We start from the raw sequence: 15,998 nt of genomic DNA, 5'->3' as shown, positions 1-15,998 counted from the left end.
CCAAGTTGGACTTCAGAGGTTGCTGTCTCACTACTTTAATGTAAGATTGACTGGACACTAAAAATGGAGAATCAGCTTATGGCTGTTCCTGTAGGTCTAATAAGAATACCAAAACTTCTAAATACAATCATAAGGGCAAGAAATACTGCTTATTTGACTGAGTAGTTAGCTACCTAAGTGTTCTGACTTGATGCATTGACCAAACCTCTCCAAAAATGCCTAAGAGTGCTGTGGTATTCACTTGCTTCAATTCGTATTCAGAACATACAAAGTTCACAACTTAAAGCTTTATTGTAGTTTGCAATAATATAAACAAGTGCTGAAATTCAGTCAATGTCCATTTCAGGAAGCTTCTTCTCCATGGCTGGTGGGGCAGCCGCAGCAGTGCTCTGTTCGGCAGCCTGGGACCCGCTGTTGGCATCTCCCTGGCCTTCTACTGGTCCATTCGGTTCAGCTGGTTTCTGCTCCTCCTTCGGGAGTTCAACTTTGGGTTTTGGTTTTGTGACTATAGGATTACAAATACTTGTCAATTCCTAGAAAACATAGAAATAAAACACTGTTAGAAATGCTTTTATCTACTAACAGTTGTACTTTAACCCGTTGCTCAAATTAACTTTTGAGATCACCAGAAGTTGACAGCTGATGTCCCCCAATACATGTTTAACAGATTAATACTCAATCAATCACACGCCTTCTACTACAGATTTCTCACCTCAGAGTTTTCATCTGAGCAAAACAACTAGACCAAAAAACAGAAAGATTCATGGAAATACAGCAAATAATGTAGAAAGACTTACTTTAGTTTTAGCTTGTATGTCTTTAGCTTTTATAACTGGGTCCAAAGTAAGACTTCTCTTGTTTTGAAGATTAAGTTTATTGTTCATCCACTCCATAGCTTCATTTGCACTCTTCTCCACTTTTGCTATATCTGCTTCATCTAGATGGTCGTACTGTTCATCCTGAAACAGCCAAATTAGTAGTAGCTGTGCAAATATTTGTTTTGAACATCTAAATTGCATGCTTATTTCTTCAAATTTTTAGCTTCAAAATACTGAAAAGGCCATTTAGCCAGAAGGCTGTTCTAGTTAGCAGAGCAATTAAGCTGATCACCCACAGCTCTGTAACTATAGAACTGAAGTTCTACTGCTGCCAGCATTTTCCCTCCATGAGGAAATCAACACCCAATTAAAAAAAGACTGTCAGATTTTCAAGCCAACATCCACTTCTGAAAATATGGTAAACACCAAGAACTCAGAAGCTAGCCAGGAGGTTGCACTACCTTTTTAAGGAGCTTACTTAAGATTCAGAAAAGATTTGTACCACTTCCTTGCATTTGCCAGAAATTAAGTATGGAAATACCTTTGCCTTGAATGCATGAACAGTTTTCATGTACTGTTGAATTTGCTTCCCTAAGTCCTCAAATGCTTTTGGTCTTTCCTCCGATTCTTGAAATCTTGCCTGAATAGGTTGACCCAGAGTCTGAAACAAAGTACAACAGATATCAAAAACCATGCAGCATCACAATATAATCCTGCAAGATTTGACAGGATACATCAACATTTCTGAACTCCTTTACTCCTCCCTCTCTTAGAAGAGGGACTGAGTCTCCCTCAACCCTGTATTGTTACAGGTCTGTTGGAGATCTGCTCCTCATATACTTGATAAGCAAACTAAGTAGCTTGTTACCAGTGCTAGTCTCTGAATCAGTAGACCCAAGACAGCTCTCTGCTTGAACAAATTTCTCTAGATCCAGTAAATTCCGATGCGAATGCAAGAACCACTTACCTTCAATTCCGCCAATTTATCAATGTAAATTTGTTTAGGTTGGTCTTCACCATCTTCATAAAGCCAATTTTCTGTATCTTCCAGCTTCAGTGTGAAACTATTTCGATCCTGAAACAATCCATACAAAATAGGTAGGTGAGATAGTTCCATTAGATGGCAGATGGTATTAAACAATACTTGGAACCTTTCTGGAAGGGTTACATTTTTACAATGTAAAGAACTCTGTCTGAAACTCTTTATCCTATTTTAGTGAAAAATAGGAAATCAAATATTCTTCAGTATGGCTTTGTGGTGGAGACTAGGCCTAAGGAAGAGGCCTATGACACAGTTTAGATCAATACTGTCACATAAAAGCCTATTTTTTCCTTTTTTTTCCTCCTTCACGTTTTCATCATCACTATATGAGCAAGTCTGAGAACAGAGCAAAACTTATCTTTAGCAAAGGTGCCGTGAATCTCACTTGACTTGTCCCAACTTTAGCTGATGTAGGTACCTAGGCTCCACAAACACCTTGCTGGCAAGGCTCCCATTATAATCAATGGAGATGTAGTCGAGAGTGGAGTGATTCATCTGACTAGCACAGTCATCTAACTCAGAATTATATTAATTACACACCAAGCTCCTTTAGTACACCAGGGAAAGCTAATGAATAATACCAAGAGATTTTCACCTGTTCAGATACAGGTGCCCACATTTAGTCAGACTAATCCCACTTATTATGTTCCTAGGTAGGGCTGTTCTTTGATTTTTTTTTTTAATCTGAAACTATTCCTAAATACTGACAAAGAGCCAAAATAGAACAGGTTGCCTTAAAATGGTTGTGCAAGTGCTCCTAGTCTGTTTCAGTCTGAAAACACATGCTCTGATAGTATCTTAATTACTGCAACTGTTTTGGAAAAGAACACACAATACATCCTGGGTACCATCTGCTTGTACTTGGGCCACGTTTAGAAGGTTATCTTCATAGCTAGAAAGGTTAAAAGCTATTTCTCCAAATTTAAAGTCTGAAAATACAGTCTAAATAAACATCGGATCTGATACAGGTCTAAGGTTAGTAAAATACAACTGTTCATTGCAACAAAATATATTAGAAGACAATCAAGCTAGAAATACTTACATCTTCACTAACGAATTTCTCATAAACACCGCAGAGTTTATCTCTCATATCATACACATATTCTTCCACTGCATTCTTGGCATCATTCCTCTCCTTCTCTAGCTTATCCTGCATAATCATTTTACCCTGTGAACAAGTTGTCAAATTAGTTGGCTAAAAAGCCAGTATACCTTGTCAGCAAAGGCTTAAGTTTGACTAAAGATTTTTAAATACTGTAGTTTACAGAACTGTTCTAAACACAAACACATGAATAAAAACTAATTTCAGTTTTGATAGGATATCCAATACAGTACAGAACAATCTTGCTCCAGTTGAGGAACCTTCACCCTGGTGGTAGCAGCCATCGAGTACCTTGTACCTGCAGCTGATTTTGAAACTAAACCACCTTGTGAACTAGCCTTCCTGCAGACCACCTCTTCAGTAAAAGTTACAGCACTCAATTAACAAGAATAATATATTTTGGCTCCATGTGGCACTGTTGTTCACCTCAGAAGAAACTGCATGGGTTTTTTTCCTTCCTTTTCTTCTTTCCTTGATTACCCTCGAACATTAACCATATTTAATGAACAGAAAAATTTCTGGAGATCAACTAGTGATATTTTTAGCTTGGGCAAGTAAGAGTTTACCTCATTCTCAATGTTCCCTATCTGCCACACCAACTGGTTCTCAATGGGAAGGTCCACTGTAGTCGTCTTTACTTTAGCCTTCTTGGCTTGAGGCGGCTGATCCACCTTCTTGTCTTTTGAGTCAGCCTGAGAAGTCTGCATTAAAGAAATATATTCAAAGTAAAACCAGCATCACTAGTCAGTTCAAGCTGAGTATTCAAGACTTATAATAGAAAAAGTATTATTGAATCAGTAGACCTCAACATCAGAACTACATACTACTATCTGTCATTCTGACACTTCAGCTCTGAAGAAGTCAGAGATAATTAACGCAACTACTAACCTTTTCTGGGCACACCGACTACATTCACGAGGGTGATGGTGCTTGTAGTAGAACACTTTTCTAGTACTTAAGTTACTGAAATCTAAATGATTATTTCTTCCATGAACAGGAGAGTTCACCCATTTTTATCAGTACTAGGTCACTAGACAGGCCTGCTGTTATTCATGCCATTTATATACTTCCACAGCTCTAATCACAATACAGACTACCAATATACTCAAATAAAAGTTTAGCTTCCAGAGCTATGGCAAAGGCAGCAGATAGGCTCACACACTACATATTCTTATGAATCTTCCAGAAGTATCCTCTAAGAAAACAGAAATCTCTCAGATGTTCATGTTACCTCCATTTCTTCAGACTCTGCCTTATTTTCAGGTTGAGCCGGCTGTTGTTCTTCAGTCTTTTGTTGCTCTTCCTGGTCTACTTGCATCTTCTGAAATTCATAGAGAGATCCAGTTTGACATACTGAACAATGCATATGCAGATCATTACTTCAGTTCTTAGGCTGATCACTTAAATCTAATGCTCTTTAGACAAAAGAAGAAACAGAATGAAAACTGAAGTAGAGTCTCAAGGCATAAATTATAAACTTCTAGTCTTTGCTTAGGCAAGAAACAGCTCACTCCTGGCATGATTAAGAATTTCATCTATACCTCCCAGTCCTGGTTTCAAGAGATCTGTCACTGGCATGACATACTTCAATTAGTACTTAATCACATCTTGATATTTCAGTTTCTGGACACATCTACTAAATCCTCACACAAGTCTTAGAACCTTCCCAGAACCTGACCAGTTGTGCTTCATCAGTTTTCTAAGTAGCTAAGAGCAGTGAAGTCTATTACCTCTTCCTCTTTTGTATGCTGATCTGTTTCCATAGGCTCTTCATTCTCATCAGATTTATGAACCTCCACTAAAGATGCACTTGAAACACTGAAGATGCCGTGGATATTTACTCTAACTTTGACTTTCACTTTTGAACTGGATCCATCTGTTTGAGGAGTGACCTTCTGAACCAAGAAGTGAGCTGAACAATCCCAGAGAGAAAAAACGTATCATTTGGTTAACTTAATCACTGAACATAAAGTAAAATCTGACTGTTGCTGACAACAGATCACTGCAATGCGCTCAGAGGATATCAAATCCTATTCAAGTCAAACAATTCAATTTTTTACTCAGCAATGCTAGGATACACAGCTATTAGAAATTCTCTACAGTATACTGTAAAAGCTGGTGTTACTTGTATCATAGTAAAAGACTGCACAATTCTAAGTATGCCCCTTTCATATACTCTAACATTAGGATGCTCTTTATCTAGCCTATTTGTCCATAAATTTCATGTTACTCCACTCATTTTACTGTAGATCCACGATTTCGGACACCTGTCCCTACAGCATGTATAGTAGGTTGCACTTTCCAGACTATATAATTAGACAAAAAGAAGTCCTGAAACATGTACAAGACGATTAATAAAGCCTAAAGCTACAGAATGGTCTTAACCTATAGCAGGATCTGGATAAGGCAGCTCCTTGGGAGAACTGTAGTATGCCTCAAGAGTAAAAGGTTCCTTTCTGTAGAATGTGAGGACTTTAGAAAATGGAGCAGCATGGTTCTTCGGAAAGACCTCACAGTCACTGTAAGAAAAAACAGAACATTTGTTCACTATGTGGGATAATGCATCTGATAAAGTTAACAAAGCTTTTCTAGACGCTCTTATACCTCAAGGAAAAACTTCTTCAAGAAGTGACAAAAGAGCCTCCTAACCTTTTAGGTTATAATAAGACCAACAGAAGTGCTAAACTGCCATCCATCCTTGGTTTTGTTTTCTACTGTCATTAACTTCAGAAAACGTATCAAAATTTAAATTGTTAAATAAGCACTGTTCTAAAAGTGTCATTTACTCTAGTTGTCATCAGTTAGTTTTAAGTTGTATGTAATCATGCAAGAAGATTGAACATCTTTTTTTACCTTAACCCTTCCTCTGCTGGTGAATTCCATCGTAAAGAAATAGGATACGGTATCAAATCTGTGATAGAAAATTCTCTCACTTTGAAAGCCGGGGATAAAATAGCACACTGAAAGAGCACAAGAGTCATATTACAAACAGTCAAACTTCAGGTGAATAGTAATTCAACTCAGCAAGTAACTATTTACACTGTTTAATATGTAGATTTACTCTAGGTTAAGGGAGACTAATACTGATGGACTTGGGACCTGCATAAGCACTGGAAACTCATATGTACCCTTCCTTTTCAGGAAGCTGTCACAATCTGTTCACTCTGAAAATGGAAATACACAAGTTTTAATTTAGAGCCATCATGTTTGGTTTGCTATGGTTAGGCTACTGAATTGTTTAAGAATTCAGAAAACCTCAATTAAAGTTACTTTTTAGAGTGACGTAGTACTAGGGTTTTTTTTGCATACTGTAACACAAAATTCTCTTTTTAAGCAGATTCCAATAGTTCGTACCACTGATGGAACAGAGCTCTAAGCACACATTAAACATTTGAAGAGAGAAATTAGGTGAGAGAGATGAGGTGATCAGAGCAAAATTAAGGTGCATTCAACAAATGGTAGCACTAGTAACTACAGAGTATTTACTACTGCTTAAGCCATTCAACAGTGACTGATTCCAGCTCAGGACACATATTTCCATTAGCAAGAACCTAAGTTTTCATTTCCATCCATGTTATTACGCAATTGCCATATCACAAGTTTATCAGTAGTCCTGTAAAAACCTTTTTTCCCTGTTTAACCCAGGCCCCAGGAAGAGCCCGGAGGGGAAAACATCATCATACGAGCTTTATCAGACTACCAGTTTCCAGCCATAGCAGAAGCAGACTACATGTTTTACTTCAACAAGCTATGCTGATCCACTGATTTGGCTTAGACAAACAGCACAAAGGAATCACTTAAAGCTGCTATTCTCATTCTTCCAACCACTTTCCTGAAGCCTATTCGAATCCATTCTGTGATACAGATGAAATATCTTTCATGTTACCTGGGGGCTCTGGCTCAAATATTTATGGATTTCAATAAAAATATTCAACACACAGTACTTTTTACCTGCAGAGCACAACCTCGTGCAACAGCCTCATCTGCATTCAAAGTTGTACTGACTTCTTTGCCAAAAAATTTACTGATCTTCTCTTTTACAGCAGGGATTCTTGTGGTACCACCAACTATCTCTACTGCATAAATATCCTCCTTCTTTAACTCTAGAAAGGAGTCAGATATTAGTTTTTATAGATTAAATGTTTCTGTTTTAAGTGAATATGCTGACATTGTAAACTACAAGTTTTACTAGACCAACCATTATTTTAAGCTTGTTCTCTAAGTTTCTAAGCAATAAGAATTTCAGATCTTAGCTTGTGTGAAAAAGTTTTAAAAAGCTTGCAACTGCTAAGCAAGAAATTGTTAGCCATGCTAAATCCATCTGTCCAAGTTCTGTCAACACCTAAAGGAAGCTTGTATTATGGATCGCTTTTCCGTATGCAGAATACAGAATGCGCATACACTTACTGGCTTGCTCCAGCACACTGCGAAGGGGTAGTTCTACTCTTGCAAGGAGTCCATCACACATCTCTAAAAATTTGCTTCTGTTGGAAGAAGCCATAAATAAAGCTATAGCATTCCATAAACAAGTTAATACTGCAAATACAACAGGATGCCAAAATTGAAAGAATGCCATTTTAATTATGTACTGCAAGGTTTTCCCTCTTCCCAATCTTAGTTTTCTAGTTATTTAGTATATCCTCCCAGACAAACTTGGTTCTAGTAATCTAGGCACACTTGCAACATTCACAACCCTTCCTCCTAACTCAAGGCCACCACTCTCCCAACATTATCATTTTGAGCAGCACCCCTGCACATATTGTTCTTACATTTCCCACCTCCCTCCAGTCCTAAGAACTGGTACTTTATACTAAGTTTTTCTTGACTGAAGCGATTTGAATGAAGGGCATTCTAAAGCTTACCTTTGTAAAAGTATTAATGTTACCTGTTCATTGTTCCAGAGACATCTATGTCATTCATGAAGCATTCTATATTCATCGGGAGATCAGAGGCATTAGCGCTCATCAATTTTTTCAGTTTTTCACATTCCTGGTGTAGCCTCAACAACGCACGAATCTTTGACTTTATGTCTAGTTTATATTTCTTTCCAAATTCTTCACAAAAGTATTCAACTAACATCTCATCAAACTTCCTGCCTCCAAGTGTTGTATCAAATGATGTAGCAAGAACCTTAAAAAAATTGAACTCTTCAGTAATAGTACAATTTGTCATTACTTCTGTGAAACCAATTAGCAGTTAGTGTCAAAGCATTTCATTGTTTCAAATGCAGTCCAACTTTAAATCAAAGTAAATATCACAACAATACTACAGAAGAAGAATTATACTGGTGCAGCCACAACAGGAAAAATCCAGTACAGTTCATTTTTATTCTGCCCTTGCTATCATCAGTGAGGAATTTCTTTTGATAAGCCTCATCTATAAGTCTAACCTATGTCCCATACTCATCTTTCATGGACACTGCTGGCAACAATTAAGCTATTCTCTTATATTTCAGGGCAATCTAAGTAGCAATTGCATCACTAACAGTTTATGTGGATTGCAACTACAGTAATAGTCATGCACATCCTAAGAGATGTTTGTTTTTTTTTTAAAGCCTGCCAAGTCTAAATCATTATTATCCTATGCCATTTGTAGCTGATACTAGATACGATATGTTCAAAATGCTGTCAGAGAAAGAACCACCATTACCATGGGCAAATTCCGGCGGCTACACAAATATTGGACCTCTTTTGAATGGTAATTCTCAACAAGAATTGCAGTGCACACATACAGCAGCTACAAGCTCCAGGAGAAAAAAAAACATCTGCTACCTCAAATGCCAAAAACTAGCCTTGGGCACCCAGCCTTCCTGTAATAAGGTGACAACTTTTAGAAGAAATTCAGCAAGATAGGGCAAGGCTTAGCAACGCAATCTGTTCAGTAACTTGTACTGTAAGCAGACCATCGGAGCTTCCAAACTTTGTTCAGCCACTGTCAATTTGAATCATATCCCAGTTTAATATTTGATGCCTCATAAGGGTGGAACATGCTTACATCAAGCTAAAAATAAAGCATGAAGAGAATAAATATTATTAACTCTTGCAAATAGGTGCTCATTTTTGATGAAGGAATTACCTACAAAGAACATCTGTAGCCCATCCACCTCAGCTGATTCTACTCTTTAAACATATTGCAAACTTGATTTTTTTTTTAGGAATAGAAATCAGTGAAGTATCATATTATTCTCCATACTCTTTCAGACTACGTTTGGTCTCTACACTATATTAACTGCCTTGCTGTCCAGCTCTCCATACTCAAAAGCATCCCTTCAATACTTCTATGGTTTCAAAGTTTAAAAGACCAATCTGAGAGAAACACGAAGTAGGTTACGTTTCCTCACAAGAGGAAACAGAACTACAACAAAACGACTATTTTCAGAACTCTTGCCTTCTCTTCATTTCACTACGCATGCTTTAAAATTTGTGTTTGTTTCTTTAGCCGATTAAGAGAAAGGTATTGGAACTGCAAAAATCCAGATTGTAATTATAAAAGAGCCAACTAAGAAATGTTAGTATTTGCTGGAAAATAGCAATACTAACTTACACTTAGAAGTACACTGTAACTTGCTTAGCTTCCATTTGCAGCTTCACATAATTAAGAATGTTTTTACTCTTTCACATGAGCACCACAGTGAGTGTTAAAAAAGTGTTTGTAACTTACACCATTCTAGGAATTCCTGGTTTAATGCTAGATCTCATGACTGAACTAGAGTATTTTTTGAAAGCAGCATCCAGTCAGATATGATAATTTCTGAATAAATAATTTAATCCAGGTTTTTTATTCTTTGCCAAAGTCTGCTGATTAAGGCATATTTGCTTCCTCCACATATCGCTCAAAAGCTCTCTAGTTCCCTGCCCTACTTTTAACTCCAGACAAAGTGCAATTCTAAGAATATGAAGTGAGCTGTCTGGATGTGCTTATGTAGAGACAGCCAAGCTTGCCTGTCACAGTCCATGTATGTACTGATGAATATTTATTTCTACTGGTGATTAAAATGGATGCATAACAGATTGTTTACTTTCAGTTTTCCTTTGTTGAATGCACAAACAGAAACTTGATATGCAGAATGCCCCATATCCACAAAAACAACATTCCGTGGCTTCTCTTCCAAGGCAGGCAGGTCTTGCTTATAGATTCCATATGCAAGGGCAACTACACAGAAAGAAGAGTCAAAGAATATAGTTAGGACATTCAGTTTTGTAATTCCCTAAGAAATAAATGGTACATCATTAAACAGCATTAGCATTTCATCTTACTTTTCAAACTACAGAAATTGGTATCTCGTTAAACAAAATTCCCAATGCTAAAGGAACATGGAAGAACATTAAACAGCATTAGCCCCTCCTAGTAGCCTCATTAAAACAGCTATTCAAGAAATATCTTTATGCCTCTGTAAAGCAATAAAAAAAAAATCAGAGCTTAAGAAGCTTTATGATCAACTAATCTATTTTAAGTTTACAAAATGGCAGTAATTCCAGAGGGCATGGATCAGTGACAGATTAAGAGCCCTTTTATCTAACAAAACTGTAGTATTAAGTGAGGGAGAAAAAGGAAGGTATTACCTGCAGTTGTTTCATTTATTAGTCTCAGACAGTTGAGACCAGCGATCTGTGTAGCATCCATCACAGATCTCCTTTCTGCATCTGTGTAGAAACAAGGAACCTACAAAATCAGATAGCTAATATTAATACTTAAAAGAGCCGTCTTTAGCAAATAGTTACAACAAGTGTGTATAGGGATTCAGTATAGAGAACAGCTGACGTATCATTCAATTTTAATGTTCATTTCAGTTGCAATAGAGAAAAAGCAAAGAAAACATTACATGAAGACAAATTTACTTTTTGTGAATCTTATTCCATTCCTTCTCACACGCCACTCATTTTAAGAGCAAAGAACCAGAAACAGGTATCAAATATTATTTATGCTGCTAATTAGCAGCAATTTAAGACATTTCACCATTAATAAAGTAAGCTGAATTCTGGAGAAGAGATCCAAGTAAGAGTCACTTTTAAATAGAAAAGACAAAGACCTGAATATTCAGGTTTAATGGGCAATTTAATGCTATTACCAGCAATCTCTTATGATACTAACCACATATTTGCTTATTTACTACCATATACTTACAGAAACAACACAGTCAACTACAGGCTTCTTAAGCGCATTCTCAGCAGTCTCTTTTAATTTGGTAAGAAGCATTCCTGTCACCTGTTCAATAGTAAAGTTTCTTTCTTCTTCCATATACATGGCCTTCAAATAAAAATTGTGTACGCACATATTACACTACAGTAAAAACCATGCACTACAAACATAAGGAACACATGCAAGAAACAGTCTTTACTAAAAGCAGGCTTAAAAAGCAATGCAGCTCTATGCACTCTTCTCTCTGACAGCCTAGCTTGTGCACAGCAAGTGCAAGAAGATAATACATAAGCACTGGAACACACATTTAAGAATTTGCATACACAAGGCTGCTCTGAACACAAATTTTTTTTTTTTAATCCCAACTGCTAGACAATACCTAGGATGCCTTCCTCTCTACTGTTTTGGAGTAAGTTAATTAGTTATTGCTAAAATCCAAATCAGAAGTTCAGCCATTGTTGAAAAAGACAAATTTTTACCATTTCACCTGAAGTACTAAGCTGACATCTTACACCCTTGCAGTATCTGGACAGCAGCTAAATAAGTACACTGGTCAAGTAGTCTGTCTTCCAAATTCACCATGGAGTGAAGGAAAAAAGCACTGCTAAAACAGTTTGTGTGAGACTGGCTTTGCAAGACAGAAATTGTGTAACTGTAAAATCAGTCTCACCTAACACCTGGAGAGACCATCTGTATTGTTAGTCTTTTATTCCCTATTTAAGACTCTCCATTCACAAGAGAACAGAAACTACAGCAAGCAGTTTCAAAATAAAGAGATAAAAGGAAACTTTATCAGTTTCCTCCTCTGGCTCTTCTTCAAATATGCCAGACTTACCTTGATGCCAGTTGAGCCTGTTGGCAGCTGGACAAGTTCATAGGCAAGGCTTGCTTTTTCAGCTTGAACAAAGGGATCTGAGAATGCACGACCATGAAATCTTTTAAAACTTTGTACTGTATTCTTTGCATTTGAAATAACCTAGAGGAAAAGAAATCTTTAATACAACGTGTCAAGGGAACATCTGAATTTCAAACAGAAGACAAGAGTTTTGTTCTCATGCTTGCCTCGCCAGAATATTTTTGTCATTTGTATCTTAATAGTATCAGGGCAGTTGCTAGAAGGCAACTTCCTTCTGATTGTTCAGGCAACCTACAGGAATCTGAGATTTAAAATAAGATGTATGCTAGAAAACTGAGCCAAGATCCTATCAAAAACTGATTAAAATAGCACTCAATTTTCATAGTGTATGTGTAGGACAATTTAAAATTGTTAACCAAGTGTCTTTCCCATTTACCCGTTTCCTACCACCCTACCTTTCTACTGTGTTACTGTGCTGCAGCCAGTAATTTAGCAAACATAACAAGCATATTGATGTAAACTCCAGTTCAGGTTCATCACATGCATGTGACAGTCAACACAGATATTCTCACAAAACAGCTCAAGGACCTTGTCATGAAGCTTTAAGAAGTCAGGAGGGCCCCAAGATGATACTGTCAACTTGATTTAACTGACAAAAGGTAGATTGTCTTTTATTAATAGCAGAGATCAGTGCAAATGGAGAAGTGAACAATCATTATAGCTTGTTTTCATGTAGTGCAAGTAAACTTGTTTAATTCTTTCATTTATATTAGAGCAAGACACATACTGAAAAAAGCACAGTAATTGACAAAGCAGACAAGCACTGTACCATGTAACATTTACCTGTGATCAGTTTCAGTCAAGTGTCTATTTCCTAATTAACCTGGGTTTGATTTTCTGTAAGTTTAGTTTCTGCAGGACATACCTCATCTCTACTGGATCTCTGTATCAATGAATTTCTTTAAGCTAAGCAGACACTCAATTCCAGAAAAAACATCTGTATTTAGTTCTAGCACAGTTCTTCTGTTCTTGAATAACATGGTTGTGTCCAATCATTTTTGTATTCTAGATAATAAATCTTCACACATCTCTAGGTATTTTAGGCTAAGAAAAAACCAAGTGTTTGAATAGTCACTTCCTGTAGAGGACTTCAAAAAAAGAATCATGTTTTATAGAGGTTTCACAGCAACACAAGATACAATACAGCAGGACCCAAATGTCACGAGCAGGACAAATCAGCTTAACTTCTTCTCAGTCCTTAAGTCGTATTTACCTACCTACACCAACAGAAACTCAAAATATAAGCAAGAACATCTGAGATAGAGATTTAGATTGTAATTCAACCACAAAGAGTCAAGAAAGCAATATGTATTTACACTCAAGTATGTCCCCTTTCTGCCAAAATTATGCACTTAATGGAATTCTATAGAATGCAACCATGTAATTAAAAGCTATCATAATGCACACAAACTGGAACAAGCTAAGGTAGGATGAAACACTACTGCTTAGCCTTAGAATTTACATTTGCAACCTAAAAAAAAAATTAGTATTTATCAGAATTTCTTAAGAGGCAAAGTTTTTTGGTGGTTTTTGGTTTTCTGTTTTGGTTTGGTTTGGTTTCATTTGGGTTTTTTTGTCTGTTTGTGGTTTTTTTACATTTCATTAAGTGCATCTATCAACCCTTTGATTTCTATCCAAGATGACAAAGCAGCATTACATGCTGAACAGCTGGATTAAGCTCAGCTGTTCATTACAGTTATGGAGACACTAGGCACCAGCTCAGAGACATTTGTAGTCTTCAATGATAAAAAAAATACATTCTGCTAATTGGATTTTTGACTACTAAAGTTGCTTTTACTCAAGCTACACACTCACCTGGCTTTTAGCTGCAGCGCCAATCGAGCGATTCTTGGGTCCAAAGGCTATACATGACCTATAATGAGAAGAAAGGTTTCCTGTTAGTAAGTGATTGGTAGAACTGCACTGCATATCTCTTTGTTAAAAAGTACTGATAATATTAATTAGACTAGAGATATTTGAAACAGTATTTGGTCCATTAAGAAAGCTGGTCACTCACTGCACGGAGTGTTCAGTGAATTCTGGAAAGAAACAGGCACTCTAAGTTAAAACAGTAATGTTCCTCACTGCAGAACAGCACTAAACCCAAACTTACTCATGCTTCTTCAAGTTTTACATCTAAGTAATAATTGGGTAGACACCCTTTATCTCAATAATTACCCATGTATCTAAGCCACTCAAAGATAAGTTGTTTGCTAATAATACAGGAAACATTCAACTGTTCAGAAGAAATACACAAGGTAAATCAGATATTAAGAAAATCATTCCTACATGTCTGTACCAAATGCTAACTAAGCTTTTCAGTTTTAAAGCAAATCCTTCAGGAGCAGGAAGAAAAAACCTGCAGAGAAAGATTGGTGTTTGTGAGTTTCATCTGTACTCACCGAAATAATATAGATTACAGAAAGAAAAATCATACTTTACTCCAAACTACTTTGTGACAACTTGCAGTTCTGAAAAAGCTAGAATAAAAATTCCTCCTTTTTGAAGAAATTCCTAGACTTATTAAGCCTCTTGATTTACATATTTAACAAACTGTAGAAGCCCTAACAAAATTAAATCCAGCCCTCTAACCCAATATCCTCATACCATTGAGGTAAACTTACTGGGGAAAAAAAGAAAATGCCATTAGTCAAGCAGATCTTTACTATTCACACAACATGCTAACAGCATCATTAAGCTGCTCTCTAGGCAGCAGGTCAAGAAACTGCTTTACAGCAGGTTATGGCATAGGGCTGCCACAAGAAACAAATTCCAACTCAGCCTGAGGTTTAGAATTGGTCTTCCAAACAGAAAACTGTCAAAAACAGAATTGCAGACTTAGAATGATATAATTGCATTAGTTTTATATCTTCCTCCAATTTATTAATTAACAAATGAAACAAGGCCCACCCTAAAGCATATGCTGCAACAGAATTAACATTTCTGAATGAATCTCTTATTTGAAACAACTATTCAAGGGATTAGTTAACAGAAAGTGAGGAAGTTCTGTGCTATGCAGACCCTAAGGCCCATACTAAGAGAACAGGAGCTGCAGAGCATACCACTAAAAATCTAAACGAGCCCCAAGCAGGAAGCTAGTTATTCATTCACTCTGGTCTCCAGAAAGGAATTAAGACATGAACATGAATTGTTGCTTTTCTCCTGGACAAAAAAAAAAATCCAGCTATTTCACTGCTAAATTTACAAGCCATCAGTCTCCAATCACCACAGATCCACTAACTTCGATTATAGAACCCTTTAAACCTGCCAGTCTCAACAGAAGGATACAGCACAGTAATCAAAAATATGGGCTTCCATATTACACACTGGGAAAAAACCCTCAGGTGTATACATTCTTCTTAAACACGCTTGCCTCCTGCTTGACTTTATAAACAGGCAAGCTTCTCTGAGGAGCTGCAGCTGGACAGACAGGATGGTTCTACTCGGCTTCGCTCCTTCCCTTTCTACCCATCCCAAACCTTCTCCTGGGTTAACCCTGGCTCCCAACAGAGCCTTGGGGATCCATACAGGGACCCAGCACAGAGATAAGTTCAACTGTGAAGAGGGAGGGAAGAATTTTCAGCCAGTCTCATTTCCCAGATCAGTTCACCAGAGGAACCAGGGTTAACTTATTACATACAAATTATACTATTACATGATTTATAGGAAGTTGACTAACTAACCATAGCATTTTAAGTAGAAACATACAGTCACAGCAAAGGTCATCAGAGGTCTAATGAAGCAGAGCTTTGAACTTTCTTAAAACATGTGCAAGCACTTTCACCCTTACCCCGCCACACGCTTTCACTTCCTTGGAAGACATCCCCTGTCCCCTGACAGCACATTGCCTCTACACTGAAAAACAGCGCTAGCTTCACAAGATCAGTTACAACTATTTCACTTAATCCAAGTCCCTTCATCCTTATGGAGATAATGAAACTACAGTAAGTTTTTTTCCCCTCTCATTTTTTACTAGCTTTC

At 37.1% G+C, this 15,998-nt stretch overlaps 1 protein-coding gene across 1 annotated transcript; it reads right to left on the bottom strand.

The window, feature by feature from the left end:
• Positions 1–275: 275 nt before the first annotated feature.
• HSPA4 (heat shock 70kDa protein 4) lies at positions 276–13,883 on the bottom strand. The gene is made up of 18 exons (XM_009572398.1): positions 13,833–13,883; positions 11,937–12,077; positions 11,087–11,209; positions 10,525–10,624; positions 9,981–10,114; positions 7,848–8,092; positions 7,370–7,446; positions 6,914–7,065; positions 5,816–5,922; positions 5,348–5,481; positions 4,693–4,874; positions 4,194–4,283; positions 3,529–3,663; positions 2,903–3,028; positions 1,786–1,893; positions 1,360–1,479; positions 798–959; positions 276–533 (listed from the first exon to the last, which is right to left on the bottom strand). Exons 3-18 carry the CDS (start codon positions 11,204–11,206, stop codon positions 327–329), a joined length of 2,199 nt encoding a protein of 732 aa, XP_009570693.1. The 5' UTR covers positions 11,207–11,209; positions 11,937–12,077; positions 13,833–13,883; the 3' UTR covers positions 276–326.
• Positions 13,884–15,998: the final 2,115 nt, after the last annotated feature.

This window comes from Fulmarus glacialis, unplaced genomic scaffold (assembly GCF_000690835.1).
Source record: "Fulmarus glacialis isolate BGI_N327 unplaced genomic scaffold, ASM69083v1 scaffold6832, whole genome shotgun sequence".
Taxonomy (NCBI): domain Eukaryota; kingdom Metazoa; phylum Chordata; class Aves; order Procellariiformes; family Procellariidae; genus Fulmarus; species Fulmarus glacialis.
This window is presented reverse-complemented; position numbering and strand designations above follow the sequence as displayed.